At 66.5% G+C, this 18,874-nt stretch overlaps 1 protein-coding gene across 4 annotated transcripts; it reads left to right on the top strand.

Annotated features, from left to right (window-relative positions):
* Positions 1-1,184: 1,184 nt before the first annotated feature.
* LOC142818647 (interphotoreceptor matrix proteoglycan 2-like) lies at positions 1,185-18,798 on the top strand. Of its 4 annotated transcripts, none has more exons than XM_075899927.2 (11): positions 1,185-1,365; positions 4,297-4,401; positions 4,982-8,194; positions 8,828-8,922; positions 9,107-9,165; positions 9,264-9,415; positions 9,848-10,010; positions 10,856-11,047; positions 13,343-13,567; positions 17,499-17,652; positions 18,218-18,798. In XM_075899927.2, exons 1-11 carry the CDS (start codon positions 1,206-1,208, stop codon positions 18,290-18,292), a joined length of 4,593 nt encoding a protein of 1,530 aa, XP_075756042.2. In that variant the 5' UTR covers positions 1,185-1,205; the 3' UTR covers positions 18,293-18,798. The 4 variants fall into 4 exon arrangements, with proteins under 4 accessions (XP_075756042.2, XP_075756043.2, XP_089625462.1 ...); XM_075899928.2 differs by lacking the exon at positions 1,185-1,365 and adding an exon at positions 1,871-3,327; XM_089769336.1 differs by lacking the exons at positions 1,185-1,365; positions 4,297-4,401 and having other exon boundaries at positions 4,408-8,194.
* The last annotated feature ends 76 nt before the right edge of the window (positions 18,799-18,874 follow it).

The raw sequence follows: 18,874 nt of genomic DNA, 5'->3' as shown, positions 1-18,874 counted from the left end.
AGCTACAGTCATTGGTCCGCAGACCTCTCCCGTCTCCAGCATCTTTTGCCCACCAGTAGCCTCACTGGTGCCGCCTCTTCCTTCCCTGTGCCTCCTGCTCACTGCAATCAGCTGTTTCATGGCCCTCAGGAGGCTCTGCGGGGGAGGGCAGGAAAGAGGGTGCAATGCGCTTGGAGGAGGAGGTGGAGCCAGGAGTTGAGCAGCCCCCGAGTCAGTGCCTGAGCAAGGAGCCACAGGTTAACTTCAGAAGAGCCACAGGTTGCCCCTCCCCCCTCCGGTCTAGCCCATCCCTGCCAGGTGTCTGTCTAACCTCCTCTTCCATATCTTCAGGGATGGGGATTCCACAACCCCCCAGGCAACTTATTCCAGCGTTTCACCCCCCTGACAGGCAGGAACTTTTTCCTAATGTCCAACCTAAACCCCCCTGGCTGCAGTTTAAGCCCCTTGTGTCTTGTCCTGTCCTCAGAGGCCAAGGGGAACAATTTTTCTCCCTCCTCCTTATGACACCCTCTAGATACCTGAAAACTGCTCTCAGGTCCCCTCTCGGGATTGTAAATAACATCTTGAAACGTGACCGGAGGACACTCCAGTCTCTCACACTAGAAGTTTGTCCCCCCCACACACAAAATCAGGATGTGATGATTCAGGGGGGCCTGATTTATGATTTTTGAATGGCTGCATTTGCCATTGCTGTGCATCTCAACCTGCATTTGGGGGGCCGCTCTTTGTGCATTGGGGACGTGTGACAGACGTTTCTACAGAACAACCCAGGCTTCCCTCTTTGCCACTGGGGTTACCAGACCTTCCTTGACCCCTACGTGTGATTTGGGGGGGGGTGTTTGCACAATGTGTGTGTGGTGTACAGGTGTTGTGTGTTTTTGAGCAGTGCAAACGCCTGTGTTTTATGGGCGGGGGGTGCGGACAGGGTGCTGCGCTTGCATTGTGTGGCCACACCATCCTTGTGTGGTTTGTGGGTGCCTGTCCAATGTGCTGTGGCCTCTTTTCAAGGGGGTGTGGATGGCAGGCGGGCTGTGATGTCTGCGGTGAGTCATGCAGCCTGGGGCCCTGGGGATGCATTTGCGGGGGCTGGGGTGCACTAGGGGCGGGGTTGTTTATGGAGGGGAGGGGCAGTGCGGGTTCGGGGCCCTGGGGGCGGGGTTTGGGGGTGCATGGGGAGGGGCGGGGTTTGGGGCCCAGGGGGGTGCATGGGGCGGGCTGCGCTGCGCTGCTGTCCGCAGCGGGGGTTTCCTGCCGCCGCTTCCCTCCGGAGCCCGGGCTCCGCGCTGCCGGCAGCCGCGCCGAGCGCTCCGCCCGCGGGCAGCATGGGCAGCCGCCGCCCGCTCCTGGCCCTGCTGGGCGCGGCAGGTAAGAGCCGGGCGGGCCGGGGACAGTCGCTTGTGCCCCCCCGCGCTGCGCTCGGCCCGGGCCGGGGCTCGCAGGGCTGCGGGTCAGCTCAGAGCATGGCCCGGCCCCGCCCCTGAAGAGCGGCTTGGTGCGGGGGGGCTGGCACCCAGGGGTGGTGCCTGGGAGGCGGGGGGGGGGGGGGTTCCCGCAGTGAAGGGGGGCTGGCACCCAGGGGTGGTACCCGGGAGACGGGGGGGGGGGGTCCCGCAGTGAAGGGGGGCTGGCACCCAGGGGTGGTACCCGGGAGACGGGGGGGGTCCCGCAGTGAAGGGGGGCTGGCACCCAGGGGTGGTGCCTGGGAGGCGGGGGGGGGGGTTCCCGCAGCTAAGGGGGGCTGTCACCCAGGGGTGGTGCCTGGGAGGCGGGGGGGGTTCCCGCAGCTAAGGGGGGCTGTCACCCAGGGGTGGTGCCTGGGAGGCGGGGGGGGGGGGTTCCCGCAGTGAAGGGGGGCTGGCACCCAGGGGTGGAGCCTGGGAGGCAGGGGGGGGCTTGCTGGCTCCAGCTAGGGCCAAGAGTTGGGCCAAGGGGGCTTGTCCTACCTGCCCAGTGCTCCTGCCAGGGAGTGGAATTGGGGTGTGGGGGCCTGTAAGAGCGCCCCAGCCCCCGTGGCCCGACCCCACTCCCGTCAGGCGCCCTGGGCAGAGCTGGCCAAGCCCCTGCAGCCCCGACCCCTTCTCTCCCGCCAGGGCTGGGGGAGCCCCACCACCCTGACCCTGTTCCCCCGAAGGATTGCCGGGCAGATGGGGCAAGCCCACAATTCCACTCCCCGGCTGTAGTGCCTGATGGGGGGGGGGGCGCTTATCCCCCCTCCATGCCTAGGGCACTGGAGCTGGGCAGAGGTGGCCCTGGTGGCTCCTGCCCTTGCCCACCCATCCTAAATCAGAGCCCACTGGCGGGCCCCTGTCTGCCTACGCCCCTGGATCAGAGGGAGCCGGGATTCCCCTCTCACTGCCACTTGCTGGGCTAAGAGCCATTCGGAGACACTGGAACCATTTCCACGTGGCCTGAGCAGCCTGCTGCCCATGCACTGGGCCAGGCCCTGCCCTGAGGAGCCAACGGGCCGGCGAGTGGGAAGAGCGAATGTCACTGCAGGTGCAGGGTGAGGGGGGCAGGTGCGCTCTGGTCCTGGCCAAAAGGCAGGTGAACCCAGAACTCTGCTGTCTGCAGGAGACATCTGCCTGGGGTCCCAGTAGGAAATAGGCCATTAAAATGGATCAGGAGAGCAGTGGGGGGCCCTGGCTGAGTGGCACCAGGGGTCCCCAAGCAGGCGCTGGGCTCCCCAGACGGCTCTCGCTGCAGGGGAGGTGCTTGTGGCTTCTGGCAGTAGCCAGGACCAACGGCTGCAGAGGAAATGGCTAGAAACCCTGCAAAAGCCAGTTCTATGCCTAGGGCTGAACTATTTCCCTGAAGAGAAAATTCCCTGTAATCTGTCCCCAGGGAGAGCATCCACGATTCATGTTGCTTTGGAAAAAAAAAATGTCGCCTTCGTCTGCTGAAAGTAGCGGCTGTTTGGTGTTTTGGGGAAAGCGCCTGCTTGAATTTCATTGCAGTGACTGTGAAGCTTTGGAACAATAAAGCAGGGCATCTGCATTGTCGGGGGCTCTGCACACAGGCAGTGCAAAACGCCTCCTGTGGTGCTCCCCGAGCGAATAGGCCGGGAGCTTGCGCTCACGTACAGATCTAGGCCTGGTCTTTTGTATGCTGCAATCGTACCGTTCGTGTGCGTGGTGCATGGGCTCGGTTAGCTGAACGAAATGGGGGACATGGAGTTTATTTGGCTGAATGGGACTTCAGGAAAGGGGGGGAGCATTTTGCACATCAGCAAGGCTCCTCCCCTGGTGTGTGTTCAGCTAATGGAGGGTTGGTGGAGAGGGGTTGATTTCATTTGTTCCTGCAACTGCTGGTGGTGATAGAGGAGGTTTGGTGAGTTCCAGATGGATTTTAAATGATGCCTCAGCTTTTCCTTTCCCAGGAAATGGCCTTCGGCAAAACCTGACACTGCAAAGGGTTAACTTCCCCAGTGAGTGGCTGTGTACAGCAAAAGGGGTGTCAGGCAAAGGGACTGTATTTGAAAAATGACTCCATGGGGTTTGGAGGGAGAAAAGCTCCGAGCTGCTGGGGGAGAGGCAGGGGAAGGGTCTTGCCTTTGCAGAGACTGTCAAGTCTTTAGGAAAACAGAGCGCGTGAGAGCAGTGGGCTTATGGACCATGCTACATGTGATTTCCGGAGGGCAACCGTGCAGCCGCGTCACTAGCCCTGCACGGCTCTGGGCTGCTGGGGCAGTCCCTAGTTAAAGCTGCCTGAAGGGGCAGGGCTGTCACGAGGTGCACTCGGTCCTTTCCTCCATCACACCTCTGGGCCCTGCGGCTCTGGGAGGCGCTCGGCCAGGTCGGGTCTAGGCCACGGTGACTGTCGCCGTGCCAGGGTCTCTCGCGCGTCTGGGAGCCCCCCAGCCCGATGCCAGAGCAGTGCGGCTTGGCTTGGCTTTGGTTTCCTGGAGAGTTGGGCGGGGAGGATTGGACCCAACTGGCCAGCGAGGGACTTTCTGAGGCCTGTGTGGGAAATGCAGGCGGGTTGGTTCCCTCCTGTTTCAGCCGGAGGGCGGCGCCAGCCCTGGGCCCTCAGCGTTTCCGCCCCGTAGCTTGGCCGAGGGCGAGTGCGGGGTGCCTGGTGCTCCCCGGATCCCAGGCCCCGCCGTTGCCAGGGCGGTTATAAAGAGGAAGGCGTTTGAGCCTGGCATGGGCCCCGGGCTGGAAACCTCCCAGCCAGCCCTGCAGGAGGAACACGCCTCAGAGCCCGGCGCTGCCTCCCACGGGCTGGCCTTGGTGCCTGGCCTGTCCCCGGCGCCAGGGCCTGGGCCTGCGTGACCCGCCCCCCTCTGCTCTCCCGCAGTCGCTGTGGAGTGGTGCGCCCGGCTGGCCCTGTGCTGCTCCGCCGAGGGCTCGGCCCAGCCCGGCCTCGGCCCGGGGACCGCGATGGGGGAAGGCTGCCGCCCAGGTAAAGGCTGCTCGCGGGGGCGGGGCAAGCGGCGGGGAGCCTGCCTGTCTGATCCCGGGGCGGGAAGGGATGCTCTGTCACCCCCGCCCCGCAGGCAGGGCCAGTCCACGGGGCTCTCCCACCTCCCCAGGCCTTGGCTGGGGCTGGGCTTTTCTGCAGCTCCTCTCCCTGGCCCAGCCCCAAGGAGCTGCCAGGCGCTCTCAGGCCCTCGCCACCCCTCTGGGCCCAGCCCCGTTGCGGAGGGGGAAGACAGCGCTGGCAAAGCCCGGCTCAGACCTCGCCTGCCCCCCTCGGTGCCCCGGGGAGCAGGGGACGAGACCCCCCAGCGGTGTCCAGGGGCCGTTCGGCGTGTGGCACCTGTGCAGCCCCCAGCGACTCAGCCCGGGGCCGGGGGAGGGGGCCGGGCCATAGCCCCACTCTGCACGCAGGGCACTGCCGGGCCGGCCCGGGGCGGGACGGGAACCCAGGCGTCCTGCCCCAAGCCATGGGCTGGGAAAGCGTTTCCGCCCCCCGGCGAGGTGCCTCCTGGGGGCTCCAAGCTCCAGCCCTGCCCTCGCCCAGGCGTTGCCTCTCTCCGTAGGCGCGGGAACCCCGGCGGAACCAGGGCCTCTGCAGGAAGATGCTGGGGAAATGGAGTCGCAAGAGACCACAGGGAGGTCAACCAGCCCCAGCCTGGCTCCCCACCCCCGCCCTGCCAGCCCGGGCTCTGCGCCAAATGCCACCACGCCAGAGCCAGGCAGGAGCAGGACCCCGCCCCCGGACGGGACAGGCAGGAGCAGGACCCCGCCCCCGGACGGGACAGGCAGGAGCAGGACCCCGCCCCCGGACGGGACGGGCAGGAGCAGGACCCCGCCCCCGGACGGGACAGGCAGGAGCAGGACCCCGCCCCCGGACGGGACGGGCAGGAGCAAGACCCCGCCCCCGGACGGGACAGGCAGGAGCAGGACCCCGCCCCCGGACGGGACGGGCAGGAGCAGGACCCCGCCCCCGGACGGGACGGGCAGGAGCAGGACCCCGCCCCCGGACGGGACGGGCAGGAGCAGGACCCCGCCCCCGGACGGGACGGGCAGGAGCAGGACCCCGCCCCCGGACGGGACAGGCAGGAGCAGGACCCCGCCCCCGGACGGGACAGGCAGGAGCAGGACCCCGCCCCCGGACGGGACGGGCAGGAGCAGGACCCCGCCCCCGGACGGGACAGGCAGGAGCAGGACCCCGCCCCCGGACGGGACAGGCAGGAGCAGGACCCCGCCCCCGGACGGGACGGGCAGGAGCAGGACCCCGCCCCCGGACGGGACAGGCAGGAGCAGGACCCCGCCCCCGGACGGGACAGGCAGGAGCAGGACCCCGCCCCCGGACGGGACGGGCAGGAGCAGGACCCCGCCCCCGGACGGGACAGGCAGGAGCAGGACCCCGCCCCCGGACGGGACGGGCAGGAGCAGGACCCCGCCCCCGGACGGGACGGGCAGGAGCAGGACCCCGCCCCCGGACGGGACGGGCAGGAGCAGGACCCCGCCCCCGGACGGGACGGGCAGGAGCAGGACCCCGCCCCCGGACGGGACGGGCAGGAGCAGGACCCCGCCCCCGGACGGGCCGAGCGCCGAGCGTGAGGAGCCGCCAGCCCCGGCAGCGGCCGCTGCGCCTGGGGACACAGCCCGCGTGCTGGGGGCACCAACGCACCGGCCGGCTGCAGGAATGGGGCCGCCCCTCGGCTGGACCGGCCGCCCAGCCTTCTCTGCTAGGTCGCAGCTCCGGGCAGCAGACCCCACGTCAGTGCCAGGCTCTCTGGGGACCAGGGGGACGAAGGAGCCGCCTTCCCCATTGGGCAGCACCCTCCTTGCAGGGTCCCCCCCAGGGTTGCCTGGCTCTGCCCGTGGGGATCCGGGTTCATGGGCCTGGACGCCTACCAGTGCCCCGGCAGGCAGGGGCCCGGGGTACTCCAGCGGGGAGAGCGCGCTCCCGCCAGGGCCCTCGGACCTGGGGCCACGGGGTGCGAACACGCTGGGGGCTGCTCTCACCCCGGGTAGCGCCAGGCCAGAGACCAGCCCGGGCAGAGCTGCAGACACCCGGCTGCCAGTAACCTCCCCACCGCCCTCTGCACCGGGGCCCAGCCCCGCTCTCTGGGCGAGCGCCGGGGGCCGCGGGGCTCAGCTCTCTGCAGGAGGGGGGCAGGGAGCGGCGCACAAGGGGGCTGCCGTTACGCCGGAGTTGGCTGGCACAGGAGCCGGCTTGCCAAGCCCCACGGAGGGCTCTGGCACCCTGCGGCGGGGACAGACGGAGCTCACCCTGCGCACGGCGGCCACTGCCCCGCGCGAGGCTCTGGGAACCGGGGAGGTGCAGCCGGAGGGCTGGGAGAGCGTCACCGGGCCGCGGGGGGCCGGCTCATCCAGCACGGCCGAGCCAGCCACAGCGACGGCCGGGAGCCCCGACGGCAGCACGCCAGGGCCACTCACCACAGCAGCTCGCTCTGCCCCCCGGCGCCAGCCCAGTACCCCTCGCGTGGGACCCCTGGGGGCCTCCGGGCCGGGGGAGGGGCTGGAGCACCCCCTGGAGGCGGCTGGCTCGGAGGAGTCACCAGGACTCAGCGGCGTTGACGGAGTCCCAGAAAACCTGGACGTGTCTCTCCCCAATGACACACGCACCGAACGGACGTCGTGGGCTGCGCCGCTCCCCGGGGCTTCCCCAGACAGGCTGCCAGGAGCCTGCGCTGGGACCCCCGGGCCTCTGGCCAGCCCCTCGGCCTCTGGCCTGTTCTCCGCCTTGGCCCAGCCCGCAGCGCCCAGCCCAGGGGCCGACCTGGCTCAGCCCGGCCTGGAGAACGGGTCTCTCCCTGGGCGTGCCCCGGAGCCCAGCCTGCCAACCCCAGCCCCAGAGTGGCCATCGAGAGACTCCCGGACTCGCGCCTGGCTCCCCCGCACGCCTGCGGAGAGGACTCGAGGGCCGGGCCCAGGGGAGCCCCGCAGCACGGTCACAGCCGCACCCGATATGGCGCCGTCCGGGCACGTGTCTTCCCTGCCACCTGGCTCCCGCGCAGCCTCCCTCCCCGCCGGGACAATGACGTCTCAGGAGGGCCTGTCCCCCGGGGTCTCCAGTGGGGAAGCTGGGCCCCAGGGGCCAGGCCCCCTGCCAGCCACCTCTCCTCCGCCCGCCAGCCAGCCTGCTGGAGCTGATAGGCCGGCAGCCACGGCGCTCAGTCCGACAGAGCCCCCTGCACCGCCCGGGCCAGGGCCGAGCACCCCCTTCTCCCTAGAGACGGACAGTTCGGGGGCTCCCGCTACCCGGGGGCTCAGCGTGGCCTCCACCCAGTCGCCATTGCAGGAGCCCACGAATGCCACAGCCACCACGTCCCCAGTGGCAGCTGCCCACGGGGGGGTAGCAGCCGAGCGGCTGAGCCAGCAGGCAGCGACCCGCCCGGACGGGGCGGAACCAGGGAATTCCAGCCAGGCCACCGATGCGCCCGCCCCGCGCGGGGCTGGGGGGAGCCTTCCGAGCAGCAGCAGGGCTCAGGCCAGCCCCACCCCTCCCACTCCAGGGCTGAGGCTAACAGCTGGCAGCTGGCGTCCCTGGCCCACCCTGGCAGCCACCCTCAGGGCGTGGAGCAGAGACGTACCGGAGCCCGTGAGCAGTGCCCGGGCCAACGTCTCCGCCAGCTCGCAGCGCCGGGCGGCGGAGCCACCAGTGACCCCTGGCCCAGCGGGCGTGACGGAGGAGCAGCCCCTGCCCAGCATCACCCAGCCGGCCTGGGACAGGGCCCAGCGCCTGTTCGTTGTGGAAGACCAGCCGCCTCTGCTCAAAGGTCAGTTGGGCCGTGACCCCGCGGGATTTCTGTGCCGCCGGCTGGGCCGCGGGGAGGGAGGAGCAGGCGCGTGCCGGGGTAAATGCAGCGCACAGCGGGTAAAGCCATGTGCCAGGAGCCGGACGGAGGGGTGGGGGGGGGTAGTGACTCTCCTCTGGCCCAGGCACAGCCAGTGTGAGCCCCCCTCCGGCCAGGCAGGACAAGACCCCATCTCCCACATCAGCCCCTCTCCTGGGAGCCCACCCGGGGCCATGGCAACCAGGACCAGCGGTGCCTCTCGTTTTGCCATCCACGTGCAGAATAATTTTTTTTCTGTGCACCAAAGCCTGTGTGGCTGTGCACCACCACTAGACCCGCACGCTGCTGGCGCTCTGCTGACAGCTTGGTGACATTTGACTCTGTAAGCGCGGTGCTAGAGAGACCCCTGCCTGGCTCCTGCCATCCTGCTTCCCTGGCAGCTGGCGCCAGCGTACCCGGCGCGTGGGGCTCCCTCTGCGGACGCGCTGTGCGTCATGGCGCCGTGCCCGGGTGCCTGCGCCGCGCTCCCCAGCGCGGCCCCACGTTGTCCCTCCCTGCGGGCCCACGCGCAGCACCGGACACTAACCGCGTCCCTCTGCCTGTCTCGCCCCGCAGCGACCCTGCTCCGCGTCCCCTGCGAACTCGCGCTGGACGTGGGATCCGTTGGCGCCTGGCGGGCGCAGCCCCTGGTGCAGAGTTTCAACGAGACGGTGAGTGCGGGGGGGGGGGGTGCCAGCCTGATGGCTAATGGCTGCCATGGGGCCGGGGGGAGGGGGAGGCAGCTGCTGACCATGGCCTGGAGGGGGGGGGGGGTGTGTGTGTTTGGGCACTGGGCCCCCTTCAGCTGGGGCCAGTTTGCTCCTCACATGGCGCCGCCTGCGGTTCCCCACACAGGTGGCCCCGCTCTTCGCGGCTGTGCCGGGATTCCAGAGGCTGGAGGTGAAGAGGATCAGGTAGGACCCCCCCTGACTCTGTGCCCAGCAGCGCGGGGGTGGGGGGCCCCAGGGAGCCGTGCGCACCGGGTCTGAGCCGTCTCTCTGGCCCTCCCCAGGGACGGCCCGGTGGTGCTGGAGTACGACGCGCTCTTCGCCGCCGCGCGGCTGCGGGGCCTGGGCGCCCTGCTGAACGAGACGCTGCTCGTGGGCGCCGCCCGCGCCGGCCTCCGCCTGGCCAACGCCACCGTGCTGCGGAACGTGGTCCTGGGTGAGCTGCGGGGGCGCAGCCGCCGGGCTGCCGAGGCCTGGGCTGAGCGTGGAGCGTCCCTGGCTCCCCCCGGTCTGGCCATGGCCTGGCGTCCTCCCCCCCCAACTGCAGCCCAATGCCCCACTCCACCCGCTGGAATGGCTTCTCATTCGGGGGGCTGCACCTCGCTGGGGGGGAGGGCGTGCAGCTGGGAAGGCCGAGCGGGTGCAGGCAGGGAACATGGGGGCGCTGTCAGGCTGTTCCTGCCGTCGGGTTCCTGGGGAAGCTGCTCCCCCCCGGGTGCAGAGGGGCCTTGTGGCCTGGCCGGAAGGGCTTGGCCAGCCCATGGCAGGGAGGGAAGCGGAGCCGGAGGGGCTGGCGCTGGCTCCCCGGGGAGGCGGGGGTGGGGCAGGGCCTTGCAGCTCTCCAGCCCGTCCGTCCGTCCGTCTGCAGCGGGGCAGCTGGACCCGTGCGCCGTGCTCTTCTCCTGCCACGTCGGCTTCGAGTGCGTCCGCCGCGGGGACGGCGACGCCAGCTGCACGTCCGTGTGCCACAGGGACTACTGCAAAAACCAGGGCATCTGCACGCACCGGCGGGAGCAGGAGCCAGTGTGCCAGTGAGTGGCCCCCCAGGCTGGGCGGGGCCCCAGGGCCGGGCCTGCAGCAGAAACGGGATTTGGGGCAGGGCCCCGGCTCGGGAGGAGCCTGGCGCACGCGGGCGGCTGCTGCTGGTCGCCGCTGGCCCGGGAGGGACTCGCCCCGTGTCCGCAGCAGGGATGAGAGCCCGAGGGGGGGGCCGCTGGGCCCAGGGACAGGGTGGGCAGCTGGGCGCAGGGCGTGGGAGCTGGGCCCAGGGACAGGGTGGGCGGCTGGGCGCAGGGCACGGGAGCTGGGCCCAGGGACAGGGTGGGCAGCTGGGCCCAGGGACAGGGTGGGCGGCTGGGCGCAGGGCGCGGGAGCTGGGCCCAGGGACAGGGTGGGCGGCTGGGCCCAGGGACAGGGTGGGCGGCTGGGCGCAGGGCGCGGGAGCTGGGCCCAGGGACAGGGTGGGCGGCTGGGCCCAGGGACAGGGTGGGCGGCTGGGCGCAGGGCGCGGGAGCTGGGCCCAGGGACAGGGTGGGCGGCTGGGCGCAGGGCGCGGGAGCTGGGCCCAGGGACAGGGTGGGCGGCTGGGCCCAGGGACAGGGTGGGCGGCTGGGCTCAGGGCGTGGGAGCTGGGCCCAGGGACAGGGTGGGCGGCTGGGCGCAGGGACAGGGTGGGCGGCTGGGCCCAGGGACAGGGTGGGCGGCTGGGCGCAGGGCGCGGGAGCTGGGCCCAGGGACAGGGTGGGCGGCTGGGCCCAGGGACAGGGTGGGCGGCTGGGCGCAGGGCGCGGGAGCTGGGCCCAGGGACAGGGTGGGCGGCTGGGCGCAGGGCGCGGGAGCTGGGCCTGCCCCTCTGACCCTCGCCGTGGTGCGGCAGGTGCCCGGTGGGCAGTGACTACTGGTTCATGGGCCTGCGCTGCGATTACAAGGTGACCCAGCGGAGCCTGCTGGGCGCGGCCTGCGGGGTGCTGCTGAGCGTGGCCCTGCTGGGCGCGGCCATCGCCGGCCTGGTGGTCCGGAGGGTCAAGACGCTGCTCCTGGAGGCCCAGGTGGACCAGACCCAAAGCAGGTGAGGCAGCGCAGCCGGGGAGCCTCCCAGATTGGCGGGTGTTGCCCCAGGGCTCTGCCTGGCCTAGCCCCCCCCCCCGGGGCAGCTGCCTGGGAGGGGAGGGCCAGGGAAAGCCCCCCCGTGTGAGCGGGTTGCCGTGGGGACAGGCACGTGCCCCAGCCCTTGGGGACGCTGCTCTTCTCATGGAGGCAAATCCATTCCCGCCGGCATCAACCCCCCCCCCAGAGCCGCCCCCCCGCTGCCTGGCCACACCCACCCGGAATAGCCGGTGCCCCCCAAACCCGCCCGCTCATGGCCCATCCGGTGCTGAGCCCACATGCCCCCTTCCCTGCCAGGAACACTCCCAGGGGCTCCAGCCTGCCCGGCCCCCCTTGTCCAGATGCCCCCCCGTGCCAGAGGCTCAGCTCCGGGGGCGCGGGGGAGCTGAGGTGGTTCTGCGGGGCGGTGCCCTGCTCGGGCGGGGCCGGGTTGCAGCGTTGCAGGATGGAGGGCGCGGGGCGGCTGCCTCGCCCCGGGGGCAGCAGTCGGGGCGGCTCCGTGGCAAGGCGGGGAGCCCCGGGGCAGGGTGGGGAGCCCCCCAGACTCCTGCCCACGCGTCGCTCGCTTTGGTTCTGCTGCTTGTCCAGGATTGGGGGGAAGGGGGGACTGAGCTGCTCCCAGGCTGGGGCTGGGCAGGGACCACAGGTGCCCAGAGGGCCCCATGGCCTGGCCTCCCTCGTGGGGATCCCCGTGCCCTGGCCCCATGAGCTGTGCTCCCGGGGGAGCAGCGCCGCCCCAGCAGGCTCCCTGACCCTTAGCCGGGGTCGGTCACAGGCCTCTGCTGCTGCACCTGGATCCAGCCCTGCCCCCCGCCATGCAGTGCCAGGCCCCTCCCACTGACCCCTGCCCTGACCTACAGCTGCCTCCCAGCTGGGTCTCAGCCCGCAGGCGCCGTTTAACCCAGCCCCGGGCTCTGCTGCGTCTGCCACAAGGCAGGACCACGGTGCTTCTGGCTGCCGTGCGTGGGCCCCTCCCTCGTGGCCTGGCCAGAGGGGTCAGTGCGGGGTGAAGGGGTCCCCCCCAGTGCGCGTGTGCAGCCAGGGCCTGGGCCTCGTTTCCTGCCAGCGAGCGCGCTATCTCCCGGCCTTCCCTCTAGGACAGGCGAAGGAAGCTCCAGCGGAAATCCGGCTGGGAGGAATTTGGGCCTTAACGAGCGCAGAGCCATTGTTCTCGGCTTGTGCGAGGCCGGGCGTGCTGCACATCAGCAGGCGGGGCGGGGGAGGGGAGCGGGCGGGCCAGGCTACTCGGGGGACCAGAGCCCCTCCGGCCATGCTGGGGCCGTGGCGTGTTTCCTGTGTCCAGGGCCCAGGGCGCTCTGAGCCGTCTGCTGCCACAGCGGCACCGCTAGGTTTGCAATTTCAGCTGGTGTTTTAAAGGTGCCCAACTCCCTTAGGCTGCATTTGAAAACCCTGCTCATTCCAGCCACCACTTTCCCCTCCCCTGGGCCGTGCAGCTTGCTGGGGGAGGGGAGGGCGCTGGCTCTTCACCCTGGCAGGGCAGCGGGGACACTCAGGGTCAAGGCCAACGCCGTTCAGTGCTAATCAACGCAGAGTAGGGAGCAGTGGCAGGGAAGGGCTGCGGCAGCGTCGTGCACCAACCGGCTCAGCCCTGGGCGTCCCTGCGGGTTCCTGGAACTGTTCTTACCCCAGTGTAGCTCTGGCAGCGCCTGCTCGGCTGTGGGGGGATCGAACCCGGGACCCGTGCAGTGCATGGGTCACAACAGCCGGCACTCAAAGCCAGCGGAGCAGCCTCACTCGTCCCTCTGTGCGTGGCCTGGGCGCCGCTCACCCGCAGGCGACGGGTCTCCCCGGCACAGAGCCCATGGGTGCTCCCGCCTGGCTGGTCACCTCGGGGCGAGTGCAGAACTAGAGGGGCCCCCGATGGCCCGCAGGAGGACAAAGGCCCTCTAAATCTACCGCTGACAGGGCCCCGTTGATAGGCCGCAGGGTCGCGAGGAGCACGGGGAGCGTTGCTCCTCGACCCCCCCGCAGCGGGGATGCTGCAGACTGAGGCCCGTCGCTGTGCCCGCAGCGGGAGTGGCGTATCCGGTCGTTGTGCGAGACGGGCGACAAGTCCTCGCTCGCCGTTGCTGCCTGGCCTCCTAGAGCCGGGCCCCAGCAAGCGGGTGTAATCCCTCCCCACTGCAGAGTCCTCCCCCCCCCGGGAGAGCTGCCAGCGGGACGATGGGCGCGTACCCGCATCTCCACAGCGCTGGGCTGGGGGCTGCTGGCGCCACGCCCTGTCCTGTTCTTTCAGCTACCGCCGGTTTTGTCGCCTTGACGACGTGTCGGCTCACTACTGGTCTGAGTCCTGGCTCGCCTCTGCCAGTTCTCTGGACAACCCGGCCTTCAGCAACTCCGAGGAGCGGCTCCACTTGCAGATGCTGGACACCACTTGCTGCAGCTGCCGGGACGCCCCTGTGCTCACAGACTGCCACCAGCAGCACCCGCCCCCTCCCATCCGCACAGTCTGCAGGCCCAGGTACCGGATCCTTCGCGCCTCCTGCGGCCGGTGGGTTAGGAACATGCGCCTTTGCCTCAGGCTTGGGAGAGCCAGGAACCCAGACGTGCGTTCCGCTGCTCTGGGCTGGAGCCGCGGGGACACGCTCACTCGGGCTGGAAGGGGCGAGAGGAGCAAGGGACTTGACCAGGGCCGTCCATAGGCATACGCGGCAGGCACAGTCGCGCAGGGCACCACGCTGCACGGAGGGGAAGCATCCGCATGCGCGCTGCACCGGAGCCAGTAGGGGCGCTGTCGGCACTTACGGCCCTGCCAGAAGACCCCACCGGGCCGAGGGATTCCAGCGAGGAGGCCGGAAAGCTGACCCCGGCTGGGGAAGGGGAGCTGTCAGCCGGGGCGGCAGCGTCGGGGGGAGCCAGGGCTGCGCCGGGGGCGGGGTCACGCAGGGTGATCCGGAGGGGGCAGGGTCACGCGCGGCTTGGCATTGCTGTTTTTAAAAATGGCCAAGCCACGCCTCGGAAAGAAATGCACCGAGCAAGGTGCGGGGGAGCAGAGCCTCGCTAGGGCAGGACCAGCCTTATTGTGATGGGCCGGGGCTGCGAGTGGCCCAGCTCTAGGTCCGGCATGTGGTCTGGAGCCCGGGCTGCCAGGACTTCTGGGGCCCGATTGCAGCAGACTCCAGCCCTGCAAACGGGAAGGCAGAAGGAAGGCGAGGTGAGGCGAGGCGAGGCGAGGGGGAGAGGAAGGGGCTTGTGCTGAGGGGGCAGGTCAGGAGAAGAAAGGGGAAGGCACCAAGGGGCAGGGGTGCAGGAGAGACTAATGCGGGGGGGAGCAAGTGGCGACAATGGGGAAAAGGGCAGGAGGGGAGGTGTCAGTGGGAGGGGGGACAGGGTGATCCTGGAAGAGGAGAGGAGAGGGGAAGGGCATTGGGGGCTAGAGGGGAAGGGGGAGGAGAGAAGGCTTAAAAGAAGGGGTGGGCATGAGAAAGGTGGGGATGGAGCAAGTTATGTGAGGGCACAGAGGGGCAGGAGGGGAATGGGACAGAGAGTGGTGAGGGGGTGGGCATCAGGGAAAAAGGGGGCAGGGGCAGTGAGGGAGGGGGGCACCAGGAGGGTGCAGGGCTAAGGGAAGGTGCAGGTGTCAGAGGATTCTGGGGGTGAAGCAGAAGGGCAGAGACCTGCAGGGGAGGGACCAGCACCAGAGGAGAGAGGCAGGGCAGGTGTGTAGAGGGAGGTGTTAGAGAGGGGATGAGGAGGGGTAGATCACCTGATCAGAGTGGGGCTACTGGAGGAGTGGGCACAGGGGGGAGAGAAGGGCTGGTGGAGGGGGGCAGGTCGCAGGAGGGCTGAGGGCAGTGAGAAGGGCAGGAGTCAGGACAGCGGAGGAGGATGAGGAGCTGGGGGGCAGCAGGCACCTGGGGAGCTGATGGAGCAAGGGGAGGAGACAGGGCAGCAGAGGGGAAAGGTCGAGGTTTATAAGATATTTATTAATAACTTGGGTGCCACAGTGGCACATCCAAACAAGCCACATGAACTCAGTGCTGGTGCACAACACAAAATTCACTCTGCTCATGGGAGGAAACTCTTAGGCTACATCTCCTCTGGCATGATTTTGCGCAAGCACTCTTTTGCGGAAGATTTCTTGTGCAAAAACTCTTCCAGAAGAGAGAGTCTACACTGGCATGTGCTTTTGTGCAAGAGCATCCATGCCAGTGTAGACGTTCTCTTGCACCGATGGCCATTTTAACCATCGGGCTTTCCCGTGCAAGAAATCCATGTTGCCTGTCTACACTGGCCTCTTGCGCAAGAACAGCTGCACAAAAGGGCTTATTCCTGAGCAGGAGCATCAGAGTTCTTGTGCAAGAAGCCCTGATTTCATACATTAGCACATCAGAGTTCTTGTGCAAAACTCGCAGGCAGTGTAGACAGGCAGCAAGTTTTGGTGCAAATGCGGCCGCTTTTGCACAGGATCGCACCAATGTAGACACAGCCTGAGATGGAACACGTCCCCCAGCCTGCCCGCCCCCGAGTTAACGTCACACACATTGGGTTAATGCAATTGCAGGAGAGCTGCATGGTGGGGGCCAAAATAATCCCTGTTGGTAGGAGGATGGTGGGAAAAGTCCTGGGGGGAGGGGGAGAAGAGTGTCACATGACACCTTTTACGTTTGGTCGTGTGTCCATCTTGCCCTGAGAGTGTTGCCTCCATAGGCGTGGCTAACGGGGGTCGGGGCGTGGCTAACGGGGGTTGGGGGCGTGGCTAACAGGGGGGGTCAAAGGGTACATTAAAAAAATTCTTTGGGTGCACACCCTCATGAAATGTGCTGCGCACGCCTGACAGGAAGCAGTGGCGCATGGAACAGCAGGGCTGGGCCCTAGAGAGCCGAAGGCGCTGCCTGCAGCACAGTCTGAGGGAGGGGGAGGCTGCTGGGGTCTCTGGGAAGGGGAGGGGTGGAAGAGCAGGTCAGGCCTAGGGGACCAGAAACCCTAAGGATGGCCCTGGACTTGACTGGCGGAGGGGAGTTGATTTCAGAGCATGTGAGAACCCCCCACGTGGCTGCCTCCCAGCTGCACCAAGGCATGGGCTGCACCAAGGCGTGGGCTGCCCTCAACGTTTGGCAGGTTGCCTAGGGCAGCTCCCAGTGTGGGAACAAAGCCCACCCCGTGCTGCCCCCAAGCGCTCAGCCTGCAAAGGTGCACGCAGCCTCCCCCCTCACTCGGACGATTGTGTCTGGGGAACAGGCTGACACACGTTTGCTGGTAACAGTGGGGGCGGCAGGGGAGGCGCTTGCCAGCAAATCTGTTTCAATAGAGTCAGAGCCCAGGGGGCTCAGCTTGGCTGGGCCTGCTGGCTCTGAGTGTGGGGGTGGGGTGGGAGAAGGGCTCTGGGCAGTTTGGAGGAAGTGGTGTTTGTTCCTGGCACAGGTTTGTGGCTCTGGCACCCGGGGCCACGGTGGGTTGCAAACACCCACGGGACAGTGGGCCGGAGCTGCCCTTCACACCACTCGCTGGCTGCCGCCCCACTTGCAGCAAACCCTGAGCCTGGGGTTGGGGCGGGGTGAGTCACAGGGAAGGGCGGAGTTTACATGCCATGGCCATGGCCTGGCACAGGGACAGTCTGCGCTGCAGGCCGGCAAAGGCGTGTTTATGGAAGAGGCTGTCGGGCTTTAAACAACTCCACAGTGGCTGCTCGTTTTGAGCTCAGCGGGGCATCCAGAAGTGTCTCAGCGGCTTCCAGGGGCGTGCATGGAACAAAATCAAAGTTTCCAGTTTCACAAACACTGCTCGCTGCGGGATAACAGCCCATCTGTCCTGAGGCCGGGGCTCTGGCTGCGGAGAGAGACCACAGCAGCTTTCCCCTGGCTCCCACACCACGTTTACAGAGTCTGCTTGGGGGAAAGCAGCGAAGCCTTTAAAAGCCAGAGAATGTTTTATCCCTTTCTGCCCGTCAATTCCCACGAGTGGAATGGATCCGTGCCACTAGCACATGCACGGAATGTGCCTTTTACCGTGTACATCTTGGTGCAGGCATTGCTGGATCCCTGCAGATCTAGCGCTTCCAGTAGCTCTTGGATGTACTGGATGAATCATCTGCTTAGTCCTGGACAGCTGGAGGGCTCTAAGGTGTTTAAGGCCATGCTCCAACTAGCCCACTGGGGACTTCACATGCAAAGGGGTCCTCCAGCTGTCCGTATGCCAGCCGGGGGCTGTGCGCATGAAGTGCTGAAATGCTTCCCACATGATAGACCCCTGCGTCTACCCCTTCCACCAGAGTTTTCTGCAGCTGTTTGTAGGCAGATTCCCAGGACCTGCCCCGTGTGGGGAAGGGACCCCAGCCCAGAGTGTGTCTCGTGTGTTTCAGTAATGGCCACGATTAAGCTGCAGTAGACAAAAGAACCAAGCGCTAGGACGGTTTTTACCTCTCTTTAAAACGAGTCCGTCTTCTCGTCTAGCTTTCACTACGACTGGGACACCAGTTCTAGCAGCATCAACGATCCCATGATTGACTCTGGGAAAGCCAGCGATATTTCTGTGTCCAGCTGGCCCATGGAACCAGGCCAGTGGGCGCCCTTTCCAATTCTGCATCAGCTTTCCCGACAACGGCCGGTAAGTGGAGTGCGGACGGCCTAACGTGAGGGCTCCGGGCAGCACCTGCAGCCCAAGGCAGAGGGCAACTCACAAACCATAAACAAACCTTTTCAAAAAGCCCGTTAACATGCCAACAAATGCATCTCAAACTGCCCCGCCAGCTGTGCAATTTCCTTGAATTACTGACCCAACAGCTGGATCTGCCCTGTCCAGGGAAGGGGTCTTGCTGCTCAGATCATGCTCTGACTACACCATGTCCCCTTTCCCTTCCCTGGAATCCACACTTGGATGAGACAGGGGAGAGGGGCTCGGGCTTTTGGTTTGTTCCCCCACCCACTGAACAGCTTGTCCGCAGCCTCCATTTGCCCGTGAGTTGGGGGCGGGTCTCAGAAGCGCTTGCTCCTCCTTTACGTACAGGGATTTAACTCCCAAAGAGATGAAAGGGTTTTGCAGCTACAGCCAGGGCAAGTCACCCAGCTGAAGTAGCTGATGCAGCATGAATGCGGCTCTCAGTATCTGTCAGAGCTAGGACCAGGCAATCTCAGTCTCTCATCACGGACAGAGGAAATTGCTTTCTCTGCAGCCCAAAGCAAGGCGCCCGCGTTCCTACTGTGAGGGGATGGAACTGGTCAATCTCGAGAGAAGCTGGACAGCCTGACGGTGGCAGACTAAAGACAGGCAACAGTTGTCAGCTTTGAAAACCAACCACATTTTATTTTCACACAAGCTCAACAAAGGCGTTTCAAACACTTTGACACTACAATCCAAGCAGGTATGACGTCAGTTCTGTTCAATGCAGAGTGCTGAAGATTATCAGCCCAACCTTTCAGCAGGGTTTCAGACTGGACTTTAGAAGCCAGCTTTGATTTGGGACACGGTAACTATTCGTAGTAAGTAGTTACAGAGATGTGCTGAGTTAACACAATGCTGGCATCCAACAAAGTAAACGACTTACACCAGGCAAGCTGAGAATAAACTTTTTGAAGTCACATCATATTACATACATAGATGGTCTGCCTGACAGCCATTCTAGAACAAGCTAAGCCACTGTGAAAAGTGAAATACAAATTAAGCACAGCTCTACTGTTCATTATAATTTATGTAAATGAGGTATAAATTTACCACCAGTACATTTTTAAGCATTAAACTTTATTTTCCAAAATGTTCTCCTTATTTGCATGTGTCCTGTTGAGGCTCTAGCAGGGCACAAATGGCGGGGTTATCCAAACCCTTGAGCTTA

The sequence above is a fragment of the Pelodiscus sinensis genome, chromosome 15 (assembly GCF_052426305.1).
Source record: "Pelodiscus sinensis isolate ZL-2025 chromosome 15, ASM5242630v1, whole genome shotgun sequence".
NCBI classification, from domain to species: domain Eukaryota; kingdom Metazoa; phylum Chordata; order Testudines; family Trionychidae; genus Pelodiscus; species Pelodiscus sinensis.
This window is presented reverse-complemented; position numbering and strand designations above follow the sequence as displayed.